Source organism: Hirsutella rhossiliensis, assembly GCF_020360975.1.
Source record: "Hirsutella rhossiliensis strain HR02 chromosome Unknown scaffold00002, whole genome shotgun sequence".
Classification (NCBI taxonomy): domain Eukaryota; kingdom Fungi; phylum Ascomycota; class Sordariomycetes; order Hypocreales; family Ophiocordycipitaceae; genus Hirsutella; species Hirsutella rhossiliensis.
The window spans coordinates 2,477,441-2,502,002 of NW_025408668.1; the positions used below are offsets into that span (position 1 = coordinate 2,477,441).

General features: G+C 49.2%; 2 protein-coding genes across 2 annotated transcripts; both read left to right on the top strand.

Annotated features, from left to right (window-relative positions):
* Positions 1-6,882: 6,882 nt before the first annotated feature.
* Positions 6,883-10,393, top strand: HRG_01857 (restless-like transposase; the record flags this gene model as incomplete). Its single annotated transcript, XM_044860328.1, has 12 exons — positions 6,883-7,312; positions 7,851-7,895; positions 7,961-8,110; positions 8,181-8,378; positions 8,789-9,210; positions 9,300-9,346; positions 9,411-9,516; positions 9,574-9,684; positions 9,747-9,774; positions 9,850-10,012; positions 10,088-10,091; positions 10,190-10,393. The coding sequence occupies 12 exons, from the start codon at positions 6,883-6,885 to the stop codon at positions 10,391-10,393; spliced, it is 1,908 nt and encodes a 635-aa protein (XP_044723961.1).
* Positions 10,394-10,767: 374 nt separating this feature from the next.
* HRG_01858 (polyprotein) lies at positions 10,768-11,569 on the top strand (the record flags this gene model as incomplete). Its single annotated transcript, XM_044860329.1, has 3 exons — positions 10,768-11,086; positions 11,122-11,322; positions 11,349-11,569. 3 exons carry the CDS (start codon positions 10,768-10,770, stop codon positions 11,567-11,569), a joined length of 741 nt encoding a protein of 246 aa, XP_044723962.1.
* Positions 11,570-24,562: the final 12,993 nt, after the last annotated feature.

Genomic DNA, 24,562 nt, shown 5'->3' on the forward strand with positions numbered 1-24,562 from the left:
AGATCAGGGCGCTCATTCACTGCTGCCTAACAGAAGGCAGGTAGTTCGTAATGTCATGTTAGTGATAGATTCGAACCCTCCAGGTGATATCGTCATCCAAGCTGCCTGAGTGGCAATACCGTCACTTAACCTAACGTCACAAGCATAAGCCAGCTTCAAACTATTACTTAGATGGAGAATCAAAGAGCCTTTCGTTGCCCGATCCACAGGAGATCTTCTGCCCCATCGCCGCTCAGTCATCCATGCTCCTCGTGCGCCTCGTTGTGTGACACAAGCTCCAGTACCCAGCTCGTTCGCGGCCTTTTTCGACGCATGCTAATGGAGCGGCCCGAAACACGATTCCAACCGATGCCTTCATGGCCAATGTGGTCGACCGCAAACAATGCATCGTCTGCGACCTCTCCTGATGAATCCGGTGCACTAGAGTCTAGGGCAGTGTCTAAAATCTAAACTGTCTATGACGTTTGAAGGTATTGAGTCCTTGACACAAAAAAGTGGAATAGTGTGGTTGGTTAAGGCGCACCGTCGATACCGCATAATTAAGTGCGCGCGTTCCCCGCGAGCACACAGCACAGGACGAGAGCCTTCGGCGCACGAGATCGTGGAAAGCATCGAACTCAGCGAGGTATCAGTAGCAGCGCCCCCGGCCCCGTCAACTGTCAAGAGGACTGCGCTGCAGTGACAGGAGAGGGGTTGCGATACCTTCAACAACGGAGCGATGCATACGAGCTGGACACATGCATGCCACGAGCGTATCAACGAGCTATACGCCGCACGCTAGTCTCTGACGATGAGCTTGCTAGGGCCCCCGAGCCTGACAAGGCCGACGAGCCCACAAGGGCATAGCACATACAAGATGAAATCATCGTCGCGATGCCCTTATAGCAGCCGTCGCTAGAGGAAGATATATAGTGGGATAAGGTGGAAAAGGCCGTCCAAGACAAGGAAGAGGCATAGCGAGATTTATATGCCGACGAACGCCTTTAAGGACGTAAGCAGGCAGGCAGGCAGGCAGCCGGGCGGGCAGGGCTTAATTGACGAAATAACGCATCTTTAAGCCTTAAGCCTAAATATATAGACAAAGCAGCCTATACCTGCCTCGGCGCCCGTAAGCGCGAATAGCTTTACTTTACGATATATACGATATATACGTTAAAGAGTCTGCTATATAGGCGTGGGGAATACGCGTACCTAATTATGCGGCATCGGCGCTGCGCCTTGACCAGCCATACTACCCCAACTTTACGTCTACTTATTAGCCAGGCCAGCCTACTATTCAGTAACGGCCAAAAGATATAGCAGAGTGATTTCCCAGGCCAAATTCCCTGACCTTTAGATACTTCACAGAAGTCCAATGCGATGCTTCCAACCTGTGGCCTAACCTTTCTTTTATTGTCGCCCTTGCTGTTATACTCTTTGCTTCTGCAATTCATATTCCAGGAATGGAATCTCGGCCTAGTCGGTGGATGCTGTAGTCAGTGTATGGTTTTACCCAAGGCCTTGTATTCACCGGATCTGGCCCTGGGCCATGAATGCAGTCACGGCGCGTTGTTCTATTCTCGTAGACTAGACAACTGTGTCGGATACATTCAGCGCCGTAATGAAGTTAAAGCCCTCGAATTTACCGATTGTAATGTATAAGTAAAGTTATTTGCTCCCTTCCCCCGTCCGTAAAGATCAGGGACAGGGATCGTTTGATTGCGAGACCATCTAGTACTCTTTCACTCGTCGCTATCCGACATGAGGTAGTGCCAATTTATAGTTCAAATCCAATAATCCGAATAGGGCGTCTAAAAGTGACTTCTCCGTCGGCCCAAACATTTCCTCCTCAAACTTATTTAGAACCTCACTCATTAACTTCTGGGTAGCCCGATTATCCTTTGAAGCTTTTTTCTCTTCCAGCTCTTTTACTATATCAGCCAACACGTCTGAAATCCTCCCTCCCTCGAAGTTGCATATTTTCGTTGTTTCCTTAGATAACGCGGTATCTATTGTCGGATTTTGAATTATAAGGTAACTAATTCCGGTTAAGATATCTGTAAATGTCTCCCCATATATTTTACGATGATTGAAATGTGAAGTAAACGATGGTAATCTAAACCTGTCGAGCTGACTATAAGCGATGATGGCGATCTTATTTAAGTCGTCTTTGGCGTCACTCAACCCATCTCCCGTCATTCTATCGAGGCACTCGAGACCTTTTTTGGCGAAACTGGCCGTCTTCCATAGATGTCGTATACGTTTGAATATTCGCAAAACGGGGTCGGATGAATTAGGCTGCAAGGCGGGATCAAGGATAATATAGGCAAGCTGCCTAAACGCGGGGATAATTTCTTTCTGTACCTCCACCTGGACGTCTGTCTGGCCTTGGCGAGATGAGGCTGGAGTAGGCGCCGGGGTCGCAGTAGGATTGAAAACGTCAATGCAGTGGCAAACAAAGTCCATCGCATGAGCTAATGTACTGTGTGCACCGCGGCACCCCGGAGTGAAGATGAAGCCGGGGGTGAGACGGGAGCCAATGTCGAAATCCTTGACTCTCTTTGCGGGTTTAGTTTCGAGCCAAGTTGTGCAAAATGATTGTAAGCCTTCCTCAAATTTTTTATAAAACTCAGGAAAACAATCGATCTTCTCGCATGCACACTTGAAATTGGAGCAGGGAGGTAAAACTGAGTCAGAAGTAGCATCGGCGCGAGCGTTAAAAACGCAAGACGCAATAAAAAGGCCGGCAAGGATGAGGCTCTTCATTGTTGCCAAAATGAGTTGTTAATCCTAGGTGCTGGATATCTCATGACCAGAGGCAAGCGGCTGGGAATAATTTACATTTATATTTTTTGCATCTGAGATATGGGCGCAGACTCTGCTGGATATAATATGGTTAGATACTATTGAACCGTGGCCTAGAACGACCTTACTGGAGATTCCACCAGGGTACTCCCCGTATTAGGGCCACCCTCAGGGGTTGAATGGCCTGACCTTCAGCTCAAATATATTGCAATCTGCTAGGGCACTTAGTGGTAGAAAAAAGGGGAAAAGAGTGCATAATAATAACCCGAGATATAGTATATACGCTCTTTCTATATAGTTAATACCCTCTTTAATTAATACTTTTAAGCCTCCTTTATTACCTAATTGCGTAGTTCTATAAATATATGCTATTATATAGGAAGGTAATAAAATCGCCCGATTTTAAAATAACTTTATATATATTTGCTATTAAGGTTAGTAGGCTTACTTATATACTCTTAACTTTAACTATTAAATAAGGGCAGTATAGCAATTAAGCATAAAGCCTATTAAAGTGTTTATAATAGCAGCATAAAAGTCCATAACTGTGGGAATGTAGCATATAGCTATAGTAGGATTGTAAGGGAGGTGCGCACACACGCACACGTGACCCTTAGCGTCACGTGTATGGACCTCGGGGATCCGTGTATAAAGGGCACGTAGTGTGCCCCCTCATTCCCTTTCCTCCCTTCCTAGCAAGACATCTTGAATACAACCCATTGCGTTACTGCAGTACAGACCTCCCGACACTGATCAGTGATCGATTTGGTCGATCACAGATTGGCAAGGAAGAAGAGATAGAACGCAACCTTCGAAAGCCCAACTACCATATTCCTAGCGATATTGCCCTGGTTGGACCTAGAGGAGGTTTCTATGCTAAGATCAAGGACTCTACGATTACCCGGACCCGGCAACCAACTAGCTCCCGGTAGGCCATTGATAGATCCTTCCAACTTCACTTAACGGTTACATTAAGTGTAAGTGCGTCCACAACGCCGATTCGACAACTACGTGACAGCCCTCACGATTCGACAACTACGTGACAACCCTCACAATGACAAGCACGACCCCAACCCCGAACCCCGCCTCTACGAGGAACGACGCCTTCCTCGACCAAGTAAGGAATTGGTCCAAAATCTCACGATCCCAAAGACCCAATATCAGGATATCGATCCGACCCGATGGGAGGATGAGATCACGCCACAAGAGGAAGATAGAATAGCTGTTATGACATATACCGCACGATTTATGTCAGAATGCGAGGAGAACGTACACCTTCATGGCACTAATATCCTTGAATTCTTCCAGGATCACTTCCAACAGTGGACCGAGGCAACGTGGAGAAAGATGCCAAAGGAATTTCGAAGGAGCTACGTTACCTTTTAAAGAGACGTGGTATCTATACAGGAGAAAAGGGTGACCACATCATCCCACAGCTCGTCTTCCTACAGACGATCGATAACCCACCAGCCTGGCCCGACAACGAATTCATGGTAACCCAATTCGATAAAGGAACGGAGGCCTATACAAGAAAAGAGAGACGACTAACGCAGAACCCTCCCCCTCCAACACGGCGGAGCCATCCACGCCGTTAGCCCCTATTCCGACGCTCCCTGCTCCTCCCGCTACGACAATTGCGGAACCGCCCACAACGACTGCTACGCTTCCCCAACGAACAATACATCCTACAAGCTATCAGTTCCAGCAACAGAGCATCGTTCTAGCAGAACCCTCTTCTCCCACATCCCTCGAAGCGTACACAACGCTTCCCCCGGCCGACATCCCGAACGACATCGTCGATGCCGACACACAACAGAAATTCACCAAGATCTGGGACAAAGAGAAGAACTATACGGGGGAACCCTATGACCTTCTCGATGATAAGCTACGCATCTTTATGAGTATCTGTTATAACATTCAGGTCAAGCCGGACCAATTCCACGCTCTTTTCCCTCGAATCCTTACTGGCCGAGCCCAAACGTACTACATTGACCACGTTAACTGGACCTCAACGTTCCGCAAGGCATACGATAGCATCAAGCAACATTTCGATACGGAAGTTAACCACGTTCACTACTATACTGAATGGACGACTATTTCCTTTAACAAGCTCCGTGCCGATAATGCTACGAAATCCCTACACGAGGTTCTTCAGCTACTCCTTGATAAGCTACAGTTATGCCAACGAGCTCTTGGCAACGCGTATGCAGGAAACGTTCCACTGCGTACAACGCTTATTAATGCATGCCGCGGTGTTCCTGAACTTGAATACGCTTTATTCAAGCCCGCCGAAGGAATCGAGCCCTTTTGCAGATCTTCGCTCTTCCGTTGAGACCCATCTTGCACGCGGAATAGCGCCTCGTTATCTTCAAGGAGGCCCTCAATACCATCAAGACCTCGAGGAACCATCTGATCATATGGATCCCAATGACCACTACTATCTCGATCGAAGATACAACAACAATCGCGGAAGATTTGGTCAGAAGGGGTATAGAAGGTATAGAGCAACGCTCAACGAGGCAGCTACAACGCTCCACGGGAATCTTCAATAGTCAACGCTTTAACCGCCCACAAGGCCGTTACGGCCACAACCACCCGTGGAATAAGAAGTGCTTCGTCTGCAATAAGGAAGGATGTTGGTCTACAAAGCACACTGCCGAGGAACGTCAAAGATCCCGAGACCAATACGTCGCCCACTGTCACTTCATAGGATTACCCTCCCAGGACCTTACAGCCTACGTTCTTGACTTTGAAGGTCACGAGATGGATGCCCACGATGATGCTAACGACCCCTGGGACGAGGACGACAATGAAGATAATGACAACAACCCAGTGATCGGAATGGTCCGGTATGAGTTGGTATTGGTATGGTAAATACCGCCAAGACCTGGTATGGTTTGACAAAAACTTGATACCATGGTATTACCGGTATACCGAATCATACCAGTAACGCTAAAAATAAGCTCAGGTAAGAGGCTCACTGCGGAGAATGACCAGGCAGAATCCGAGCGGCGATGATTCCAGTGTCATCTGTAGGGCTTATTGACCAGTTTTCTGCCAGTTTATCTACTCCATTCAATCATGAATACCATCATCCTCACAATATCGACCTGGCTACCTTGGTCAGGTCGATCCGGCACCGAACGGATGCTTTTCGTCTTTGCTGCCGGGTAGCTATCCCAGGAAGGCCCGAAGGTAAGGCGAGTGTTAGTGCGTATTAGAAAGTACTTCTCATTGCACCCAGTTTTATGAGTTCTTCCATGTAGGACGGAGCATGACCTAACGTATCACTGGCCAGACTTGTCAATCGCGTCGTCGGAGGGACAGGAAAAGCTTAAATGATCCTTTCAATCGAATTACTTCCGTGATGTTGGAGCCCGAAAATTTTTACGTTAGGCTAGTTGGACGATGGACCAAGATCGAATGATCGAAAGCCACCATACCTTAATTGGTGTATGTCATGATCATGGAATCTCCAGCGCCAACCTCGCCATCTTCGTTTACGACAAGTTCAGCATCAATCCGCTCCAGATCTCCTGCATCGTGTCCCGCGCCACACTTTTCCGCTACGACGCCATCGTCTAATTCTGTCCGTTATCCTGAGCCTCCGGACGAATTCGTACAAGACCATGTCACGTACCTGCGTCGCGCGAAGACGACGAAGAAGGCAGCTCGTCTCGGCTCGTCGCATGTGTGGAAGTACGGTCTTCATTACATCCGAGACAGTGACAAGAAAGAGGTATACTACTGTCACGAATGTGCGATCGGAAAGTATAAGCAAGAGTTATTTGTGATCAATGGCACGTGGGGTGAAATCATCTCGAACAGAGGCACCAGATTGATCCACAAAGCGGCGTGAGAAACGCGGTGCGACACGGGCGTCTGTATTGGAGCAACAGAAAAGCGCAGCTGCTAGTAGCAATTTTTTCTGGAAAGATACCGTTGAGAGGTTCAAAGAGCTTTTGATTCGTTGGGTTGTGTACTGCCATATTGCTTTCTTCCAGTTGGAGAACCAGTACTTCCGAGCTACTCTTCTTTCTGAACCCTGCTCTACTTAATCACCTCCCAAAGGCTGCGAAAACAATTCGAGGTTGGGTTATGGATGCGTTCCTGTCGAAGAAGCAACAGCTGAAAGAGGACCTCCAGCGGTCGCGGAGTAGAATCTCCATCTCCTTCGACCTCTGGACCTCGCCAAACCCGTACGCAATCCTGGGTGTCGTCGCCATGTGGATTGACGCCACCGGCAAGCGACGAAGTACCGTCCTGGGCATGCGACGCGTTCATGGCGAGCACAGTGGCGAGAATCTTGGGTCGACCGTTCTCGAATTATTGACGGAATATGACATTGGCGGAGATCAGATTGGATACTTCATGCTGGACAATGCTTCATCCAATGATACCGCTGTTGAGTTTATACTCAAGGAGCTCTGCCCATGGATGAAGCCGCAACAGCGTCGCCATCGCCGACTGCGCTGCTTGGGTCACATTGTCAACCTCTGCTGCCAGGCGTTTCTCATGGGTCGAAATTGTGAGAAGCATTTGGCGAAGCTTGAAAAGCACCACCAGCGCGGAGATTACGTGAAGGTAGAGGAGCTGTGGAAGAAGTTTGGATGTTTAGGCCGGCTCCATAACCTTGTGCGGTACATCCGGCTTACTCCTCAAAGGCGGGAGGAGTTTGCAGCAATTATTATCGGCGGCCATCTCTCCGAATTCGATGGGCTCGAGCTTATCAGAACAACTCCACACGCTGGAATTCGTGGTTTCATTCGATCACACGAGCGTTAAATGTTCGAGAACGTTTGGAAATCTTCTCAGCTCGTCATGTACCAGGAGAGGGTCTCAAGGGATTTCGAACTTCAAACTAGATGGACAGCACTGGTTCGAGCTTGAAAGATCGAGCTCGCACTAAAAGACTTCTTCGCGGCAACTATGCTTGCTGAAGGAAACAAGACATCCCTCGCTGACTGGTTTTCGACTTTGGACTGTCTTCTCCGCGAGATCAACGAGACGAAGGATCACTACCATGACATTCACGAGGAAGACGACGACGACAACTTCACGTGGAGGTATCTCCAAGGTTGTGCAGATGCTGCGTGGTCAAAGTGCGAGGAGTATTACAGCAACCGACAACGGAATTGGCAACATCGATTTCCTGAAGATACTGATCTTCCGCCAGCGTATTACGCAGCTCAAGTACTCAATCCGTATCGAAAGTGGGCATGGTTCAGGCAAGAATGGGTTCTTCAGGGCGACGAAGGAAGACAGAAGTGGTATGAAAGCGCACAGCTGGCGGTGAAGCAGCTCTGGGAGACAGAGTATAAGGAAAGTACCCTGTTGAGGCGCTACCACCTCCAGTCAGGAAGGACAAGGATCCAGACCCAGCATTCGATCGGCAGAGGAACATAAGCGCATTCGCATAGACGGCCCGGCTGCTGCCACCGATCTGTATGAGCAGTATATTTCGACCGACCGGCTGCATGACGAGGAGGCAGGTTGCGATGAGGCCATCGCCTATTGGCTATCCGTTATGACTCGCAAAGAGACCTCGCCCGCTTCGCTCTGGATCTATTTGCGGTTTCCCCAATGTCAGATGAGTGCGAACGGCTGTTTAGTAGCGCAAAGCTTGGTATAGTTGATCGTCGAGGTAGGCTTAAGGCAGATATCATAGAGGCTTGTGAGTGTCTACGTGCCTGGTATGGGAAGCCTCGGGCTGAGGATAGCGAAGATAGCGGGGATAGCGAGAATGAAAGCGAATAAGCGATCAAGTTGACAGCTAGTAGCCAATACATTTCCCTATTTTTGCAACCCGCCTCATTCTGAGCGGTCTTGGCGGTATTACTGGTATTACCGGTAAGCCATACCGGTAAGGATATCAGCAGGTGGTATGGTATGGTATAGAGGTCATACCATACCATACCGGACCATTCCGATCACTGCAACAACCCAGAACAGTGGCACACAAGCCAAATGCTCTGCCAGCAAGCCTTCAACCATCTGATCACAGGGGAAGACGTGTATAGCACCTCTCAAAACAACGCTACACCTGCTTCCCAATTCATGATAGAGGAGCGCTACTCAAGACTCCGATTCCAGGGCATCATAATTGACACAGGCGCCGCGAAGGTTTCCACAGCTGGCTACGACCAATGCATCGCTCTACAACGAGCAGACCCTGCTATAACGCTCGATAAGACTACAGCAGGCCAAGCTTCTATCAAATTCGGCAACGGCGAAGCCATTCTATCCCTCGGCTCTATCGCCCTTAAAACACCTCTCGGAAGGATCACATTCCATATCCTCAAGACCCCTACTCCCTTCCTCCTCTCTCTCGCTGATATGGATCGCCTAGGCATCTATTTCAACAACCTTACAGACACTATTGTCGGACGAACAACCCTCGGTTATCCGCAAATGGGGACATCCTTGGTTCCTCCTACCTAAGACCAACGAGGCCGCTATCGCATTCCTCACGGAGAGCGAGATCCGCACTCTTCATCGTCGATTCGGGCACCCAGCGGTCCCAAGACTTCACAACCTCCTACGGCAAGCTGGCCACAACGATGTGACGATAGATATCCTAGAGAACATCTCGAGATTCTGTCATCACTGTCAAATGCACTCTCAAGCTCCAAGACGCTTCAAATTCACCTAAAGGATGACCAGGAATTCAACTACGAAATCGTCGCTGATGTGCTCTACCTTGGAACCCCTCAACGCCCCGTCTTGCACGTGGTAGATACAGCAACAGCGTTCCAAGCAGCCAGGTTCCTCCTATCGATGTCAGCAAAGGATACGTGGGAAGCCCTCCGAGCCCTCTGGATAGACACATATCTCGGACCCCCTGATACTATCAAGCACGACGCAGGGACCAATTTTGCCTCCCTAGAGTTCCGTAACGAGGCAAAGCTTATGGGGATAACCTGCAAGCAAGTCCTGTGGAAGCACATTGGTCCGTTGGAAAGGTTGAAAGATATCATGCCCCTCTCCGCCGTGCGTTTGAGATCCTCCACGCAGAAATCGGGACCTTCACATCCCCCGAATCGATCCTTCAAATGGCTATCAAAGCCATCAACGACACAGCAGGGCCAAATGGCATTGTCCCTACGCTCCTAGTCTTTGGCGCCTACCCTCGAATGGCGTTAGATTCGCCCCCTTCTGCTACGACCCTGAAAAGGGCTGCCGCAGCCCAGAAGGCGATGAAAATGCTTCGTCAGCTCTCAGCAGAGCGGCAAGTGCAGGGCGCCTTACACACAAAGAACGGACCATCATCAACAGGCGTTATACTATCGCTCCCACTGCAAAGCGAGGTCCGAGTGTGGAGAGAAAAGCTCGGCTGGCAAGGCCCTTTAAGATTAGTGCAATTGATGGCTCCAATGTCACAATTGATACTATCAACGGACCCCAGACCTTCCGTTCCACCCTTGTGCAGCCTTATTTCCGCGACGAGACGACGATCCCTGCCCCGCTGCTGCTGCTGCGGATGATTCTGACATTCCTGTTTCTGATCCTGCGAGCGATTCTGTTCCTGTTTCTGCCCCTGCCCCTGCCCCTGTTCCTGCTCCTAATCCCCGGCGCCGCGCAAGCGAGGCGCCCCTGGTTCGAAGAATAAGCCAAAGACGAAGTTCCTAGTCAAGAAGGAAGAAGATGCCTACCAACTAGCCATCAAGCTACGGGACGAAGGCATTATCACAACGCCAGGCACCCCTTGAGGAATCCGATAGCACGGAGATCGATGATCTATTGGTACGAGGTGTTTAGCTTCGAACGCTACAATGAAGCAAAGCACGGGAACCATCATATCTTCCGCTCCCGCATGGTCCGCGAGGTTAAAGGCAAAGAAACCAAACCATACGAAAGTCAAGGCTCGTGGTCCAAGGGCACAACGACCAAGAGAAAACCACCCTATTGACGCAATCCCCGACAATTCAACGCGTCAGTCAACGGCTTATTTCTGCTATCTCCCCAGACCTCCTTTCTCACGGCATGACCCTCTCTCTTCGTGACATCACACAAGCGTATCCCCAGGCGCAGACCGAACTATTCCGCACCATTCTCACGCATCTTCCCGCCGAATTAGAAGGAAGATACCCGGAAGGAACAATCATTCGCGTTATTAAGCCCCTATACGGAATTGCGGAGGCCGGAGTCCATTGGTTTCGAACCTATCACGGGCATCATGTCGATAACCTCGACATGTCCACATCAACCTACGACCTATGCTTCCTAATTACGAATAAGGGACCTGATAACTTTGGGATTGTGGGAATGCAGACTGACGATACCCTTATGCTTGGCACACAACGTTTTTCCGCGCTAGAGGAAGCGGAACTCGTAAAGGCACAATTTCGGGCAAAGCCGAAGACAACGATGACCCGGGTACTAGCATTGACTTCAACGGTGCAAAGATAACCCTCCAAGACACCACTTTCCACAACGCTCTACTGCTTCAACAAAGGGTCAAGCAGCCAAGATCGAACCCATCGACATCAAGGCATACGATCGAGCCCAACAGTACGTGGAACAGCGTGCCCGTGGCGCGTATGTGGCTTCAATCTGTCAACCAGAGGCCTCATTCGACATCTCTATTGCTGCCCAGGTCCAAACCCCTACGGAAGAGGATTGCACGACCCTCAACAAGCGGCTTCAATGGCAGAAAGACCACCAGCAGCGAGGCCTAACGTATATCCCTATTGACCTCGCCAATGCCAAGCTTATCGTCTTTACCGACGGTTCCTTTGCGAACAATAAGGACCTATCGTCACAGCTAGGCTTCGTCATTGCCTAGTCAATGAGACCGAGACCGCACGTACCAAAGACCAATTCGGGATCAAGGGCAATGTCCTCCATTGGAGCTCAACGAAGTGTAAGAGGGTCACCCGAAGCGTGCTAGCATCAGAGATCTACGGCATGGTCAACGGATTCGATATTGGGATATCACTAGCAACGACGATACGGAAGATCACAGACCGCCTCAATCTTCCCCTATCCCTAATCGTTTGCACCGACTCTTTTTCCTCTACGAGTGCCTCGTTAAGCTAGGCACAACGAAGGAGAAGCGATTGATGATAGATATCATGGCCTACGTCAATCCTACGAAAGGCGTGAGATCACGAAATCCGCTGGATTAACGGCGCAGACAACCCAGCAGATGCTATGACAAAGGCATCGCCTAACCGCGCCCTCGAACGCCTCGTCGATACGAATAGCCTTACGATTAGGATAGAAGGATCAGTCGAACGCCCTCCCCGCTAGCTGCCGCTCGAACCGTCACTCTTTTCGCACCCTTGCGGTTGCTGCTACGCTCCCGCACCTGCTGCTACTGCTGCGATTGCAGCGATAAAGAAGATTTGCCAGTGTGGGAATGTAGCATATAGCTATAGTAGGATTGTAAGGGAGGTGCGCACACGCACACGTGACCCTTAGCGTCACGTGTATGGACCTCGGGGATCCGTGTATAAAGGGCACGTAGTGTGCCCCCTCATTCCCTTTCCTCCCTTCCTAGCAAGACATCTTGAATACAACCCATTGCGTTACTGCAGTACAGACCTCCCGACAATAACTTTATTAGTTTAAGTCAACAGGCCTAAACCCTCATCGTTACGTGCAGGCAGGGACAGGCCGCACGCATATACGATTATTCGCCACGTAGGGGGCAGTACATCCTATAGTCTTTATAGCTTGTTGTCACTATAACAGATTGCACCTGCGCACCAGCTTCTACATACCCCGTTACACTTAAATAGGCTACTAAAAGTATAAACATATTCCGTTCCGCAAGATTATCCCCCCATGCATGTAAACGACAAGGCCGGCATAAAGACTTTATTGTGTCCCTAGGCCGGCCTTTGGGAATCCGTTTGCCATCGTTGACGGTTATGATGTTGTAGCCATCCGGGCTATTAGCAGAGGTGCATCGAGGTCATTGTTACCCATGATTCGTCCAAGGTGGACGAGTGTTAGGTTTCTTTCTCGGCCCTTTAAGTTGAGAACCATCCGGATCATGCTGGCGGGTTTGGCGCCTTTTCCACTGCACATGACGACACAGAAGGTTGCTGGGATCCGAAAATGTCTTAGTCTTAAACGTTCCACCCAACTTCATTTTCTCCCGGCTGTTTTCAGTCACAATCCGGAACGCGTCTTTAACGCCTCGAGCAAAGATTGCTGGACTTTCGACAGGCGTAGCGGTAGCCAGTCCCAATATAACGGTGAGGAGGGTTGTCATAATCTTCATATTGGCGAAAGCAAGTCAGCTGATAATACGTTAACTTATAAGGAGGATTTAGCGACTTTAACATAAAGTAGAAGCCGCAAAACGAGAAATCAGGGCTCTATTTATATTATGCTACAGAGAAGTCCGTACACAGTACTAATAATATAATGTGGTTTGCTCAACTGATAATTTTCCCTTCCCAATAGCAATAACCTCCTATAGCTTCTCTACGAACTTTCTTGCATGGCGATTTTTATTAGCATGCTTTTAAAATTAATATAGAAATTATAATTAATTACCCCGTAGTATAAGACTAGAGGTTATACTAGGTGACCTGCCTAGCTTCGTCCTTATAAGTAAGGTTACGACTATATTTCAGCTTGTCTTGATATAGCGCTCCTCTTGCCCCAAGCTTTACCCCAAATACCGTATTAAGTCTAAGGGTATAAAGTATAAGGGCAGCATGGGTCATCTAGCGTTATGTTCCATACTAACCAACCCACAGAATATATTGGACCTGTGGCCTAGAACGACCGTAATGGGGCCTCAACAGGGGCACCCCAGGGTAGGCCCACTTACTAATAGGGCTCCCCACTGCCATGACCTACCTTCAGCCTCGCAGGGAAGTCTGGCACTGTAGGTAAAAGTCATACGGACTTCCCTATAGCCAGGAAATAGGTCTCCGTAGAAAGAAAATTCTGCTCTGTAGGTTACAGGCTCGTACTTGCTGCCTTTGTTGCACTCTTCGCCTTAGACCACTATGGTCTGCTACATTCAACAGGATAGCATTCTGAGTGTTCCCTGAACCTTTGTCTGGCTCATAACTGTTACTATGCACACCTGAGGTAAAACTGGATAAACTGGGATAGAGTGGGACCCTGCTGCTATCTTAGAGGCCATTCCAGGTGACCTACCTAGCCTCAAGCCCATAGGTATAAAGTCATCTTCTCGCCCGGCTACATTAAGTTCTTCTACTGCTTTATCTAATCTAGTCTTTTGAAACTACAACTCTTTCTCTACAACCTTTAGATCTAGCACATCAATTTGATGAAGATCGTCCGCTATGTTCCTAACTATGAAGCTTTTTATCATCTTTTCTTCGTTGACCGCGCTTGCTTTTGCAATAGGTCTTCCGCCAACTCGCAAGCTCCCGTGGATACCAGCACCTTCCCCCCCAGTTTCATGTCCACTACCACATGCATTAGCGGATACACCCCATGAAACGGAGGCGCTCTGTGGTACCGCCAAATACTGCGACTTCTTTTTGTTTTCCTTTCCTGTTGAAGACAATCGATTTCCAGCTTATAACGCACACGCCTGCTTTAATGCCCATGAGCCTGAACCTATCTCTAATCAAGCGAATAGTGAAGGTACGTTTAAAGAGGTAGCTTATACCAATATTGGAAGGCGTTGTTATGAAATTAGCTATAAAGTAATAACTTTTACTAAAACTCATGTAGCATCAAATGATGTCTTTGATGACGAGATGACATCAAATTATGTCTTTGACAACAAGATACCATCGAATTCCATCATACAGGCTGGGATGGAACTTGCAGAAGCGGCCAAGGAACATCCAGAGTTAAACGGGTTGAAAGTTCTTGAATCAATAGCTGAATTATTAAATCAGTTAGCTCAAAATAATACTAGAGTGGCTGGGATACCACTTGCAGGAGAGACCGGGGGGAAGATGGCAGAGTTGGAAGGGATAAAATTTATCGACCTGGTAGGTGAAAGGGTGAATGATATAGCTGAAACAGTGCTGGACGTAGCTGAAGAGTTATGTCCGGAAGAGCCTGAGGGAAAGTTTGTAAAAGAGAGGGAAAGACCGGCTGACGGCAAGGGAGGATCAGGGGCTGGAGGACCGGTTGCAGGACCAGCTGTACCACCGATTATAGGACCGGCTGCAGGAGCAGCTGGAGGTATACTTGGGGGATTGGTTGGGGGGCTAAACACGGCTGCAGGCATGTTTAACGCTGGGACCAAGGACGGCGAAGAAGGAGACGGGGCCGGCGACCTACCGGACAAGATCAACAACCAAGACAGGCAAGCCAGCCAACCAGAAAAGATCAACAACCAAGACAGGCAAGCCAGCCAACCAGAAAAGACCAACAACCAGAATCCCCAGGCCAGCGACCTACAAGACAAGATCAACAAACAGGACACGCAGGCCGGCCAACCTGGCAAGACCAATAACCAGACTCCCCAGGCCAACCAACCAGGTGCCAAAGACAAATCAGGAGAGGGAAATATAGAGCCACCTAAAGAAAAGAATAGTTTATGGGACACTTTCGTAGAGTTTTATGGTCGGCCGGCAAAATGGGGCTACGATAAGAAAGTAGGTCTACCATAATAGTTATTACCGGTTAAGGAGCTCTAGAAGCCGACTTTTTACATGGCCGCTTAGATAAGCTAATAAGGGATTTCCCGGTGATCTGCCGGATCGGGCGATTCGCCGGATTCACCGCCAGTTCACGTCTCCACTTCAATCCTGAATTTCTCCACCACCATGGCCCCGATTGATGAAGCGCTTGAGTTTCTGAAGCTGTGTGACACTGTTAACTATGCCAAGACTGCGCGTCAGTTCAATTGCGACGAGACTACCCTGCGACGGCGACACCAAGGCAAACAGAGGTCAAGACGGGATGCCGACAGTTTGTATAAGTCACGTCTCTCAAAACAGCAAGAAAGGGATCTTGTTGCGTATATTCGCAAGCTTTCATCACGTGGGATTCCGCCTACGCTGCCGATGATCAAAAGTTTTGCCCAGGATATCGCCAAAATTGAGGTCGGAAAGGACTGGCCGTATAGCTTCGTCCGACGTAACAGCGATGAGCTCGGTTGCACTTGGTTCGACGGTTTTGATATCGCAAGAAAGAGAGCAGACAATGCTTCTAGATACAGAGCCTACTATGAGCTTGTAAGTAGGTGCCCAAGTCCATCCCTTCATTGCTGATCGTACAAGATTGGCGAGAAAATCGAGAAATACGACATCCTGCCTTGCAACACGTATAATGTGGACGAAAAGGGCTTTCTCCTCGGCGTCATCAATCGTACCAAGAGAGTATTCTCTGTTCGTGCCAAGAAGCAAGGAAAATTGATCGGTGCTGCGCAGGATGGCAACAGATCATGGATCACGTTCCTGGCATGTGTCTGTCAAGACCTGACAGCGCTACCCCCGTTTCTCATCTACCAAGGCAAGCCAGGGCAAGTTCAGGACTCCTGGCTCACGGAGTTTGATCCGGAGCACCAAGCGGCGTTTTCACAACCTCAGAAACGGGTTGGACGAACCATGAACTTGGAAAGGAATGGCTCATTGGTGTTTTCGACCGGTTCACGAAAGAAAAGGCGCGAAACGGCCGGGATTACCGCCTCCTGATTACCGACGGACACTCTAGTCATGTCAATATGGACTTCCTGGAGTGGTGTGACCAGCATCGGATAATCGTTGCCGTGTTTCCGCCGCATTCCACGCACAGGCTGCAGCCCCTTGATGTGTCCCTTTTTGGCCCTCTTTCGACCGCATACACCAACCAGCTCATCCAGTGGACTGCAAAGACACAGGGACTCATCGGGCTATCGAAACGCGAGTTCTGGTCGTTATTTTGGAACGCATTCGGGTCATCTTTCTCGGCGGAGAACATCGCAAGTGGTTGGAAACGGACCGGACTCCTCCCATTTGACCCTGAAGTCGTTTTGTCGCAGATCGCGGAGAAAACAGAAGATGAGTCTGAGTCTGGCGACAGCTCCGTTGACTCGCTCGCCCTGCAGCAGCCCACTGCTCGGGATTTGCGCCGACTTGTCGACAAGGTAGTCGATGGATCCTCAAAAACGCTAGCCGAGACAGTCGGAAGCTCAAAGTACTCTCGAAAGTCTCCAATCTCAGAACGAATTGCTTCGATATGAGAATCAGGGACTTCGGGAGACTATCTTTCACGAAAAGCAGCGCAGAATGCGCGGTAAAGCTCTGAAGGATTACCTTTTCGATCGTGTAGATCCTAACTCGGCGCAGGTATTTAGCCCTGCAAAGTGGCCCAAGCGCGCTTGAAGAAAGCAGCCATGGAGACTCAGAAGCAAGAAGAGGCCTTGGAGAAAGAACGACAAAGGTTTGAGCGACAGCAAAAGGCGGCAAACCTCAAAGTTCTCGCTCTGGAGAAGAGAAGGCAGCGGGAGGCAAAAACTGAGCAAAGACGTCAGGCAAAGGAAGCCAGACAACAAGAGCGGGAGAAAAACAGGCAGATACGGAAAGAGCTCAAGCGAAAGAACCAGAAAAAAATGTCGGAAATGGGATCCGGACCCTCTGTTGCTCCACAGACTCGCGAGAAGAGTCCGGGCGTTCGAGACGAGATTGTCGTCGCCATTTCGGCTCCACCAGAACCGACGACAGCTCCGGAACACTCAAAATCGCCAAACATTAAGTTGCGTAAAGATCCAAAGCCGGCATTGACCACTTCCTCACGTCCCAAAAGCCATCATTGGCTGTCGAGCGCGACCAGGAGATGGTAGTCGCAATGCGGGGACTTGCGCGATCGGGACGCCACAGGAAGCGGCCACGGTGGCTTGATGACTGCGAAGTAGATTGAATGGAATTGCTAGGCATCTTTCTTGCTTCTGCTTTAATGTGAGATTGTTTCATATTATTTTCGTGGAGTTTCACTCAAATCTTCACCGGAATGCAAGGGAACCAAAATCCGGCGAATCGTCCGATCCGGCAGATCACCGGGAAATCCCTTATAAATATCGGGCCGTCTCACGAAATATCGGCGCCTATTAGAAGAGGGCGCATAGGCTCACGAGACTATCCGTTGTGAAAAAAACAAAGAACCCGAGTCGACGAAGCCGTCTACAGCTGATCACCCGTGCCCAAGAGGTGATTTGCAATACTAAATGTTCCTTCAATGAGGATTGCTCATGGAGACAGATCAGGTGCCTCCACCAACACCAGCTCTAAGTTTAGGGCTGATATTTGAAGATTTTGAAGTCGAATCGGCCTCGGGACCCTTGAATTGAATGAAGCCGAATCGGGTAAGGTCTTCAAATTCGACGAATCAAAAATCAGGAGTCTTCATTCAATTCATTCATAAAAATTGTGAATGAATGGCGATATGGTCGAAACGTAAGGCGAAAAAAAATTATCACCCGCTTCGCGGCCAAGGGACATACAGGAGGAAAGGGTCAATACCGAAGCCACCCACCAAGGGCCTCTTCCTGTTCTTCCTCGGCAGGCTCACATACACATCAATAAACAAGCTGCTTTGACCCCATCATTAAGGGGTTTGCCCGCGCGGACACGGTAACTTCGAGTTCGGCCGCGCTTGTGATGACGCTCTGCGTATTTAAAAGTCTGTTGTGCGTGTTTCAGTTGGATTCCACCGTCCACACTCCACTGGCAAAATCCTAGTCCCGCGCCGCCCGCGTCTGGCGGGGCGTCGCTGAAATCGAGGCGAAGGACGGCAGTTAGGGCGTCCATATATTGTGGTATAACGACCTAACAGTGCCTGATACGCCACCGTTTCAGCAATCTTGCCACCCTATACGGAGTATTAAAAAACACCATGAAGCTCATGAACAGTGCCATTTTATAATGCACATGATTTAAATGTAGTGCCGCTCGAATGTTCTGGATTTTCTCGTTCGGATGATATAACCCTCGATAGTTACATGTCGTTAACATTTGCTCAAGAAATGCCACATCATCTTGAAGGCAATCAATGGATAGCCCATTTTTTGGTTGGAATACTACATTTCAAGCACATATTAAGCTCGGCAACCCATATTCTGGATATATAATATAATAATTATACCGCTGTACAGCCCCCAGCAAGCTGATTCGAAAAACGCGTTCAGATCCCTCAACATCTCAATACTGCGCGAACAATTGGAAGTGACACGAATCGAGTCAGCTCGCGATTTGGAGGCTGTTAGGGACTTATCTACTCCTCGAGCCCAATATGACTGCTACTTGTTTGTCCACACAAACTAGCCCGATCAGAAAGTACCGAAAAATCTGCATGATAAGGATATATTGTGCCAACTAGCCGCGTTCAGACGCGTTATTTCCGCTCAGTTGACCACCTGTTAATTCTACTGCTGTCGGAAAGACAGGGTCGTCAGCCCATCCACCTTTTGCCTGCGTGGCGCAACGGTCTTCGCGACAACTGCCACGACATTATTTTACCACGACCTCGCCTAATTCCTGCTTCGATATTCCGACAGCGGCTTCGGATCAGCCCCCGAATCAACGCCCTGACCGACGACCTATCCTACCCGTTCAACCCCGACTCCTTGACACTTTATTGTGGTTTATTTGGTGTCGTTCCGACTACCTGTGTCGCGTCCATTCTCGAGCCTTTCAGCCAAGATCAGGTAAAACTTCATTACTCTCAAATCTACCCTCCTTATTTAATTACCTTACGAGTGGATAGCTAATTATAACATGATACGTAGTATGGCCCTGCTGAAACAAAAACATCTGCCGCAGCGAATTTCTTTGCTCAAGGACCCGGCGTAAATTGCCAACGCAGAATTATGCCCGCATCGAACGTCCTCAATTCAACCTCGGAATCCCGCGCGCGCGCGGTTCTAGCGCAACTCCGGCTCCTTCCTCTCCTCTTCCAACTGGCGAAGATACAATTGTCTGCGCGCCCCCGGGTCATCCTGACTGTGAGTCAGATGATGACATGCCCGACGCGGATACACCAGAGCCGCCATTGAACAGTAGTCATATGACGCTCGCAGAGAAAGCCGGACTTATCAAGAAGTGGGCCGACAACAAACAAAAGCATGTTCGCAAGAAGAGAGACAAGAACAGCCACGTCTATTGGTATATGCAGAGGAAGCTATAGACAGAAGCTTTTACTCAGAGGATAAGGATGGGCCGAAGATCTTCCAAGAGTTCCGGTGGACTTGTATAGAGTGCCTTCAAAATCCCAATCCTCTTCGGAAGAGATTCCAGGTCCTCGAATCGAACCGCCGAGGGGTTACCTCTGGCATGGGAGACCATTTAAAAATCCACGGTATTACGAAGGAATCTCACCACGCTCGAATTAATGGATACGGCCGCGCCATTGGTGGAGGAGATTATACAGAGGCAGACGCATGGAGCGGTCGACCTAGGCAGAGAGCAAGACTCACGGCAAAGGAGTCTATCCGCCGGTGGTTTGTAAAACACCGACAACCCTTCTCTGTTGTCGAGACTCCTGCTTTTCAAGAGATGTTCTTGGCTCACAACACAACATGTGTGTACAGGAGTCGTATAACGTTACGCAATCATATATATACAGACTTTGTCGAACGCAGGAGAAGCTGAAGATTGAGCTTGAGTACAATTGTGCCACCATCTCGTTCACCCTTGATATCTGGACAGCACCGAATCAGGTGCCCATTTTCGCCATTATTGCGCACTGGATTACACCGGAGTTTGAGGAGAGAGAAGAAGTTATTGAGTTTATTGAGCTCAAAAGATCTCACACTGGCAAACAATTAGCTGAGATAGTTGAGAGGACGCTTGAGGAGCTCAGGCTCAAGCCTAAGCTTCTCGCCATTACGGGAGACAACGCCGGCAATAACGGCACGCTCTGTCAGTCTTTGTACGATTCTCTCAAGACCAAATTCGACGACAAGGTGAGCCCAATAGGAGGCCCGCATGCGCTTTCACGGCAGGAAGAGTTGGATCCGCTGTCTAGCTCATATTACCTCGCTCATTTGTGAGGGCGTCTTGCAAGATCTCAAAGCAGGCACAGCGAAGGAAGCCAAGAAGATGCTTGACAAGTGGGACGAAGAGAATAAAAGCAACAACTACACCATTCCGGGAGACTCTAGTCGAAGTGGGATTGCCAAAATCCGCCTCCTCAATCTCTGGATGTTGAGATCCGGGTCTAGGGAGCAAGACTTCAAAAGCATGCCGCGCACGCACTACCGGAAGCCAACCTACGATGTCGACACTCGCTGGAATTCGGCCTACGACATGATTGACCAATTCCTCGAGCTTGAGGCAGAGTATACTGAGTTCGTTGATACTCACCCGCAAGTCAAGTGCCTCCTGCCCTTATCAGAAGAGATTGTCGCTCTCTATCAACTGCGGAAGGTTCTGAAGCCGTTTAAAGACCACACTCTGAAAGTCTCCGAAGTTATGCCGCCGATCTCACAAAGTCTCGATATCTATTGGGATTTGGAAGCTCTCCTTGATGATGTAGTCGAAGGAGTTGGCGACTTTACAGACCTTGATATGTCCATTCGAGACGCCTTCTCGAAGGGCAAAGCAAAACACGTTACTTATATGAAGAAGCTTGACGATCAAATGATGCTATTCGCAGCTCACATCCTGGATCCGCGTTATAAAACTCACCAATTGGAAATGATGATACCGGATCAATACTCTGAGATTATGGCTAAAGTCAAGAAGTATTTCAAAACGGAGTGGCCGGAGCTAGCAGCATTGAATGCCACAAACTCAACTATGAGCCAATCCAGACCAGCTGAGCGTCCTCAAGGAGTCTCCATTGCGCAATGGAGAGCCATCCAAATGAAGAAGGCGAGGAGGCGGAGACGGGCGCGGCGATCCCTATTTCGGAGCTTGAACGGTGGCTTGCAGCTCCTCGAATAGAGTTCGACGAGTCTATTGCAAAGTCTCCAGACTTCCTACTGAAGTGGTGGAAAGAACACAAGGTCAGTGGCCACTTTTGGCTGCGGCGGCGCGTGATCTTCTCTCTGTCTCTGGCTCTGAAGTTGACGTGGAACGCCTCTTCAGCGGTTGTAGAGACGAATTCGGTATCCGCCGTCACGCCTTGAAGGCAGATACGGTGCAGTACTAACACTTTTACGGAGTGCTTATACTCAGGAAGATAAGATCGATCAGGCGTTGATCAAGGCGGCCATGGAGTATGACATCCTGCCCTTTGCCAATAGTATTATTTGGAGACCAGACCACATTCCGGGCAAGCTGGAAGATGGTATGTATGGATATACCCTCATTATATATGTAGGTATATGCTAATCTGTGTTCAGGCGAGAATCCTCCTCAACCTCTTCCTCCCACCGAGGCTCCCACGAACCCCTACCCCCAAACCTCCTGCATCCCAAGCCGATAAGTCTGCGATATCAACCCCCTGTCTAGATACAATGGAGGCTTCGGAGGATTGGGGCTCTAAGAGTGTAGCCGTGTACAGTGGCGGATTCGAACGCGTTGTACCGACGTATTTTGAGGATTCGGCAGAGCTTTGAAAGTGCTTATTTTCAGTCGATTTGCCTAGGACAGGCGGATCAGTATTTATGTAAGTTAATTTTTGTAGTATTCGGGATTATCGACTTCTTAGAAGGCTATAACTTAAAACTATATACTACTTATTGGCGTTTTGAGGCATCTTTGCAATCGCTCAGGTACACACCAAATTCACTTCGTTTAGGGGATCCCTTCAAACCATTCATGAATGGCCTGAATTGGCCCAAACCCAACTTGAATCGCGAAAATTGGAGCTTGAAGATTTTGAATCAAGATCCAAAAAATTCAATTCATTTGATTCATCCTTCATTCAAAATCTTCAAAATCTTCACCTTCGTCTATCACCCCTATCTAAGTTAGGCGGCGCACAGTCAAATTTTTGGAGAGGCACCTAATACGGGAAGGTGCTGTCGTGGAGAGAGACATGTCTTGTTGGTTGGAGAGAAAGGTCACTTCGTTTGTGCAGCTCGTAGCCGCCAGTTGCTTAGGCCGATTCCGTCTTTGATTCGATTGGTGACCACGTCGGCAGGCATTCTGACCGGTACTTATGCGTGGTGCGCTTTTGGTATACTGGCAACTATAACGACAATGCGAATGTCACGCTTGGTGCATATAATAGAAGCGGAAAATGTGGATTTGGCTCCCTCCATTCGAGGAAATTCCGCCGGAATTAGACCATGTGAAGCCTCTTTTGAGGCGGCTTCGGGGAATATGTTTCTGTCAAGACAATGAAAGCCTTGTAATACGCGATAATAACATCTCCATTGGGGATGCCCTTACTTTGCTTGGTGTAATGGTACTTTACTAGCTTGCTGGTTTTTTCTCCGCAAGGGCAAACTCTTCACTGCGATACCATCAGATATTCCAGCTTTCCCGAGACGCACCAGCTATAGTGCTCCCACGAATCCTAAGAACCCTAGGGTTCCTACTAGTTGATGGGTGGCCTATCTGGTACCTTCTGATATTGATCGGCGCGAGTCTCTTAGGCAGCGTTTGCCTCATTGCTATCGCTGCTGGCCTCCCCCACAGCTTTGAGGATACGTTGACAGCAGAAAGCTACGCGTGTGAACTTGCCGCAGCTTTGATAGCGGGGTTCACTTTTCTTAGCACTATGCATTGACCGCTGGGTGAGTAGTAACCCACCACGGCATAGATAGCCGGGGTTGTTCGGAATATGCCGCGATGCTACCTCCGAGCTGCGCAGGGGCGAGGAGCCGCAAGCCGATGCCGAGTGTGCTTTTAATTCAGCGCAATCGGCCTCCACCGCATTAGCCAGGGGGCAGTTGCCGAAATGCTAACCAGTGACACGTTATTTGTTGATGGTCTATGAAGTCGACAACGCTATCTATAAGTAGCCAGAGTGCAAGTCACTCATTGAAGCACTACACATCGAAGTCGATGATCATGGAGCCCCGGCGAGTCAGAATTGAGTGGGCGAGAGCAGCGCGTACAAAGCGTGAGGGAGAGTCGACAGCTCGAAGGCGATATTTCCCTAGGTCGGCGGCACGATGCCCCTGGCCGATGCGAAGTTCGACGGCCGCTGTCTCCTGTTGGAGCCGCCGCGGATCAAAGGATAGGGCGCTAGGCAGGTCCGAGGCGGAGTTTAGCGACGGTGAAAGCTGAGCATGTTATCGTTCCCAGGGCCTTAAGACGCTCCGGAAGTCCCCAATGGCTCTGTCTTATGTGCCAGCATCCTCTTCAGCTAATCAGGCCGGGAGCACCATCCCCACCTCGGACGGTTTGGCCTGCGCGGTAAAGAGAAATCTCCTGTGTCTTCCTCGATTCGATCCATTTGAAGAGGGGGAAGAGAATGTGGGATAATGTGCTCAGAACCACTTCCGTGACATAGGTATATGGGTCCTCCCAAGCACACCGGGAGTGACTCTATCGCGACCCCCTCCGCCGCCTGCGATCGGCTGGAGCGCGGGTGCCAAGATCGTATTTTCTCTCCACCCTGCTACGTATCCATGCTATTCGCATTGTTTTCATGAGATCTACCTTCCTAATCCACACAATGGAGCTGGTAGAAACCCTGAGCCCGCCATAGGAACTGGTAAAAATGTAACATATATAGTGGTGTTGCGCAAAAGAACTAGACAAGTAGGGGTGGAGAGGTGGGTTTTTAACGCCATCTTTTAGGCCACCTTGGGACTACATGCATTCCTTTTGAGGGTATTGACTTAAGAAACAGAATTCTTTCTAGTCTTCAGTTTCTAAGATGGAAGAAGATAAACGAAGCGCCTGAGGACTGCAAGAGCAGAAAGAGTAATAGTTGGTCAGTCTTACATCCAGGTCGCGTCGCAGGGATAGGAGTTTCATTGGCCTATAGTTACTTCCGCGGCCTATTG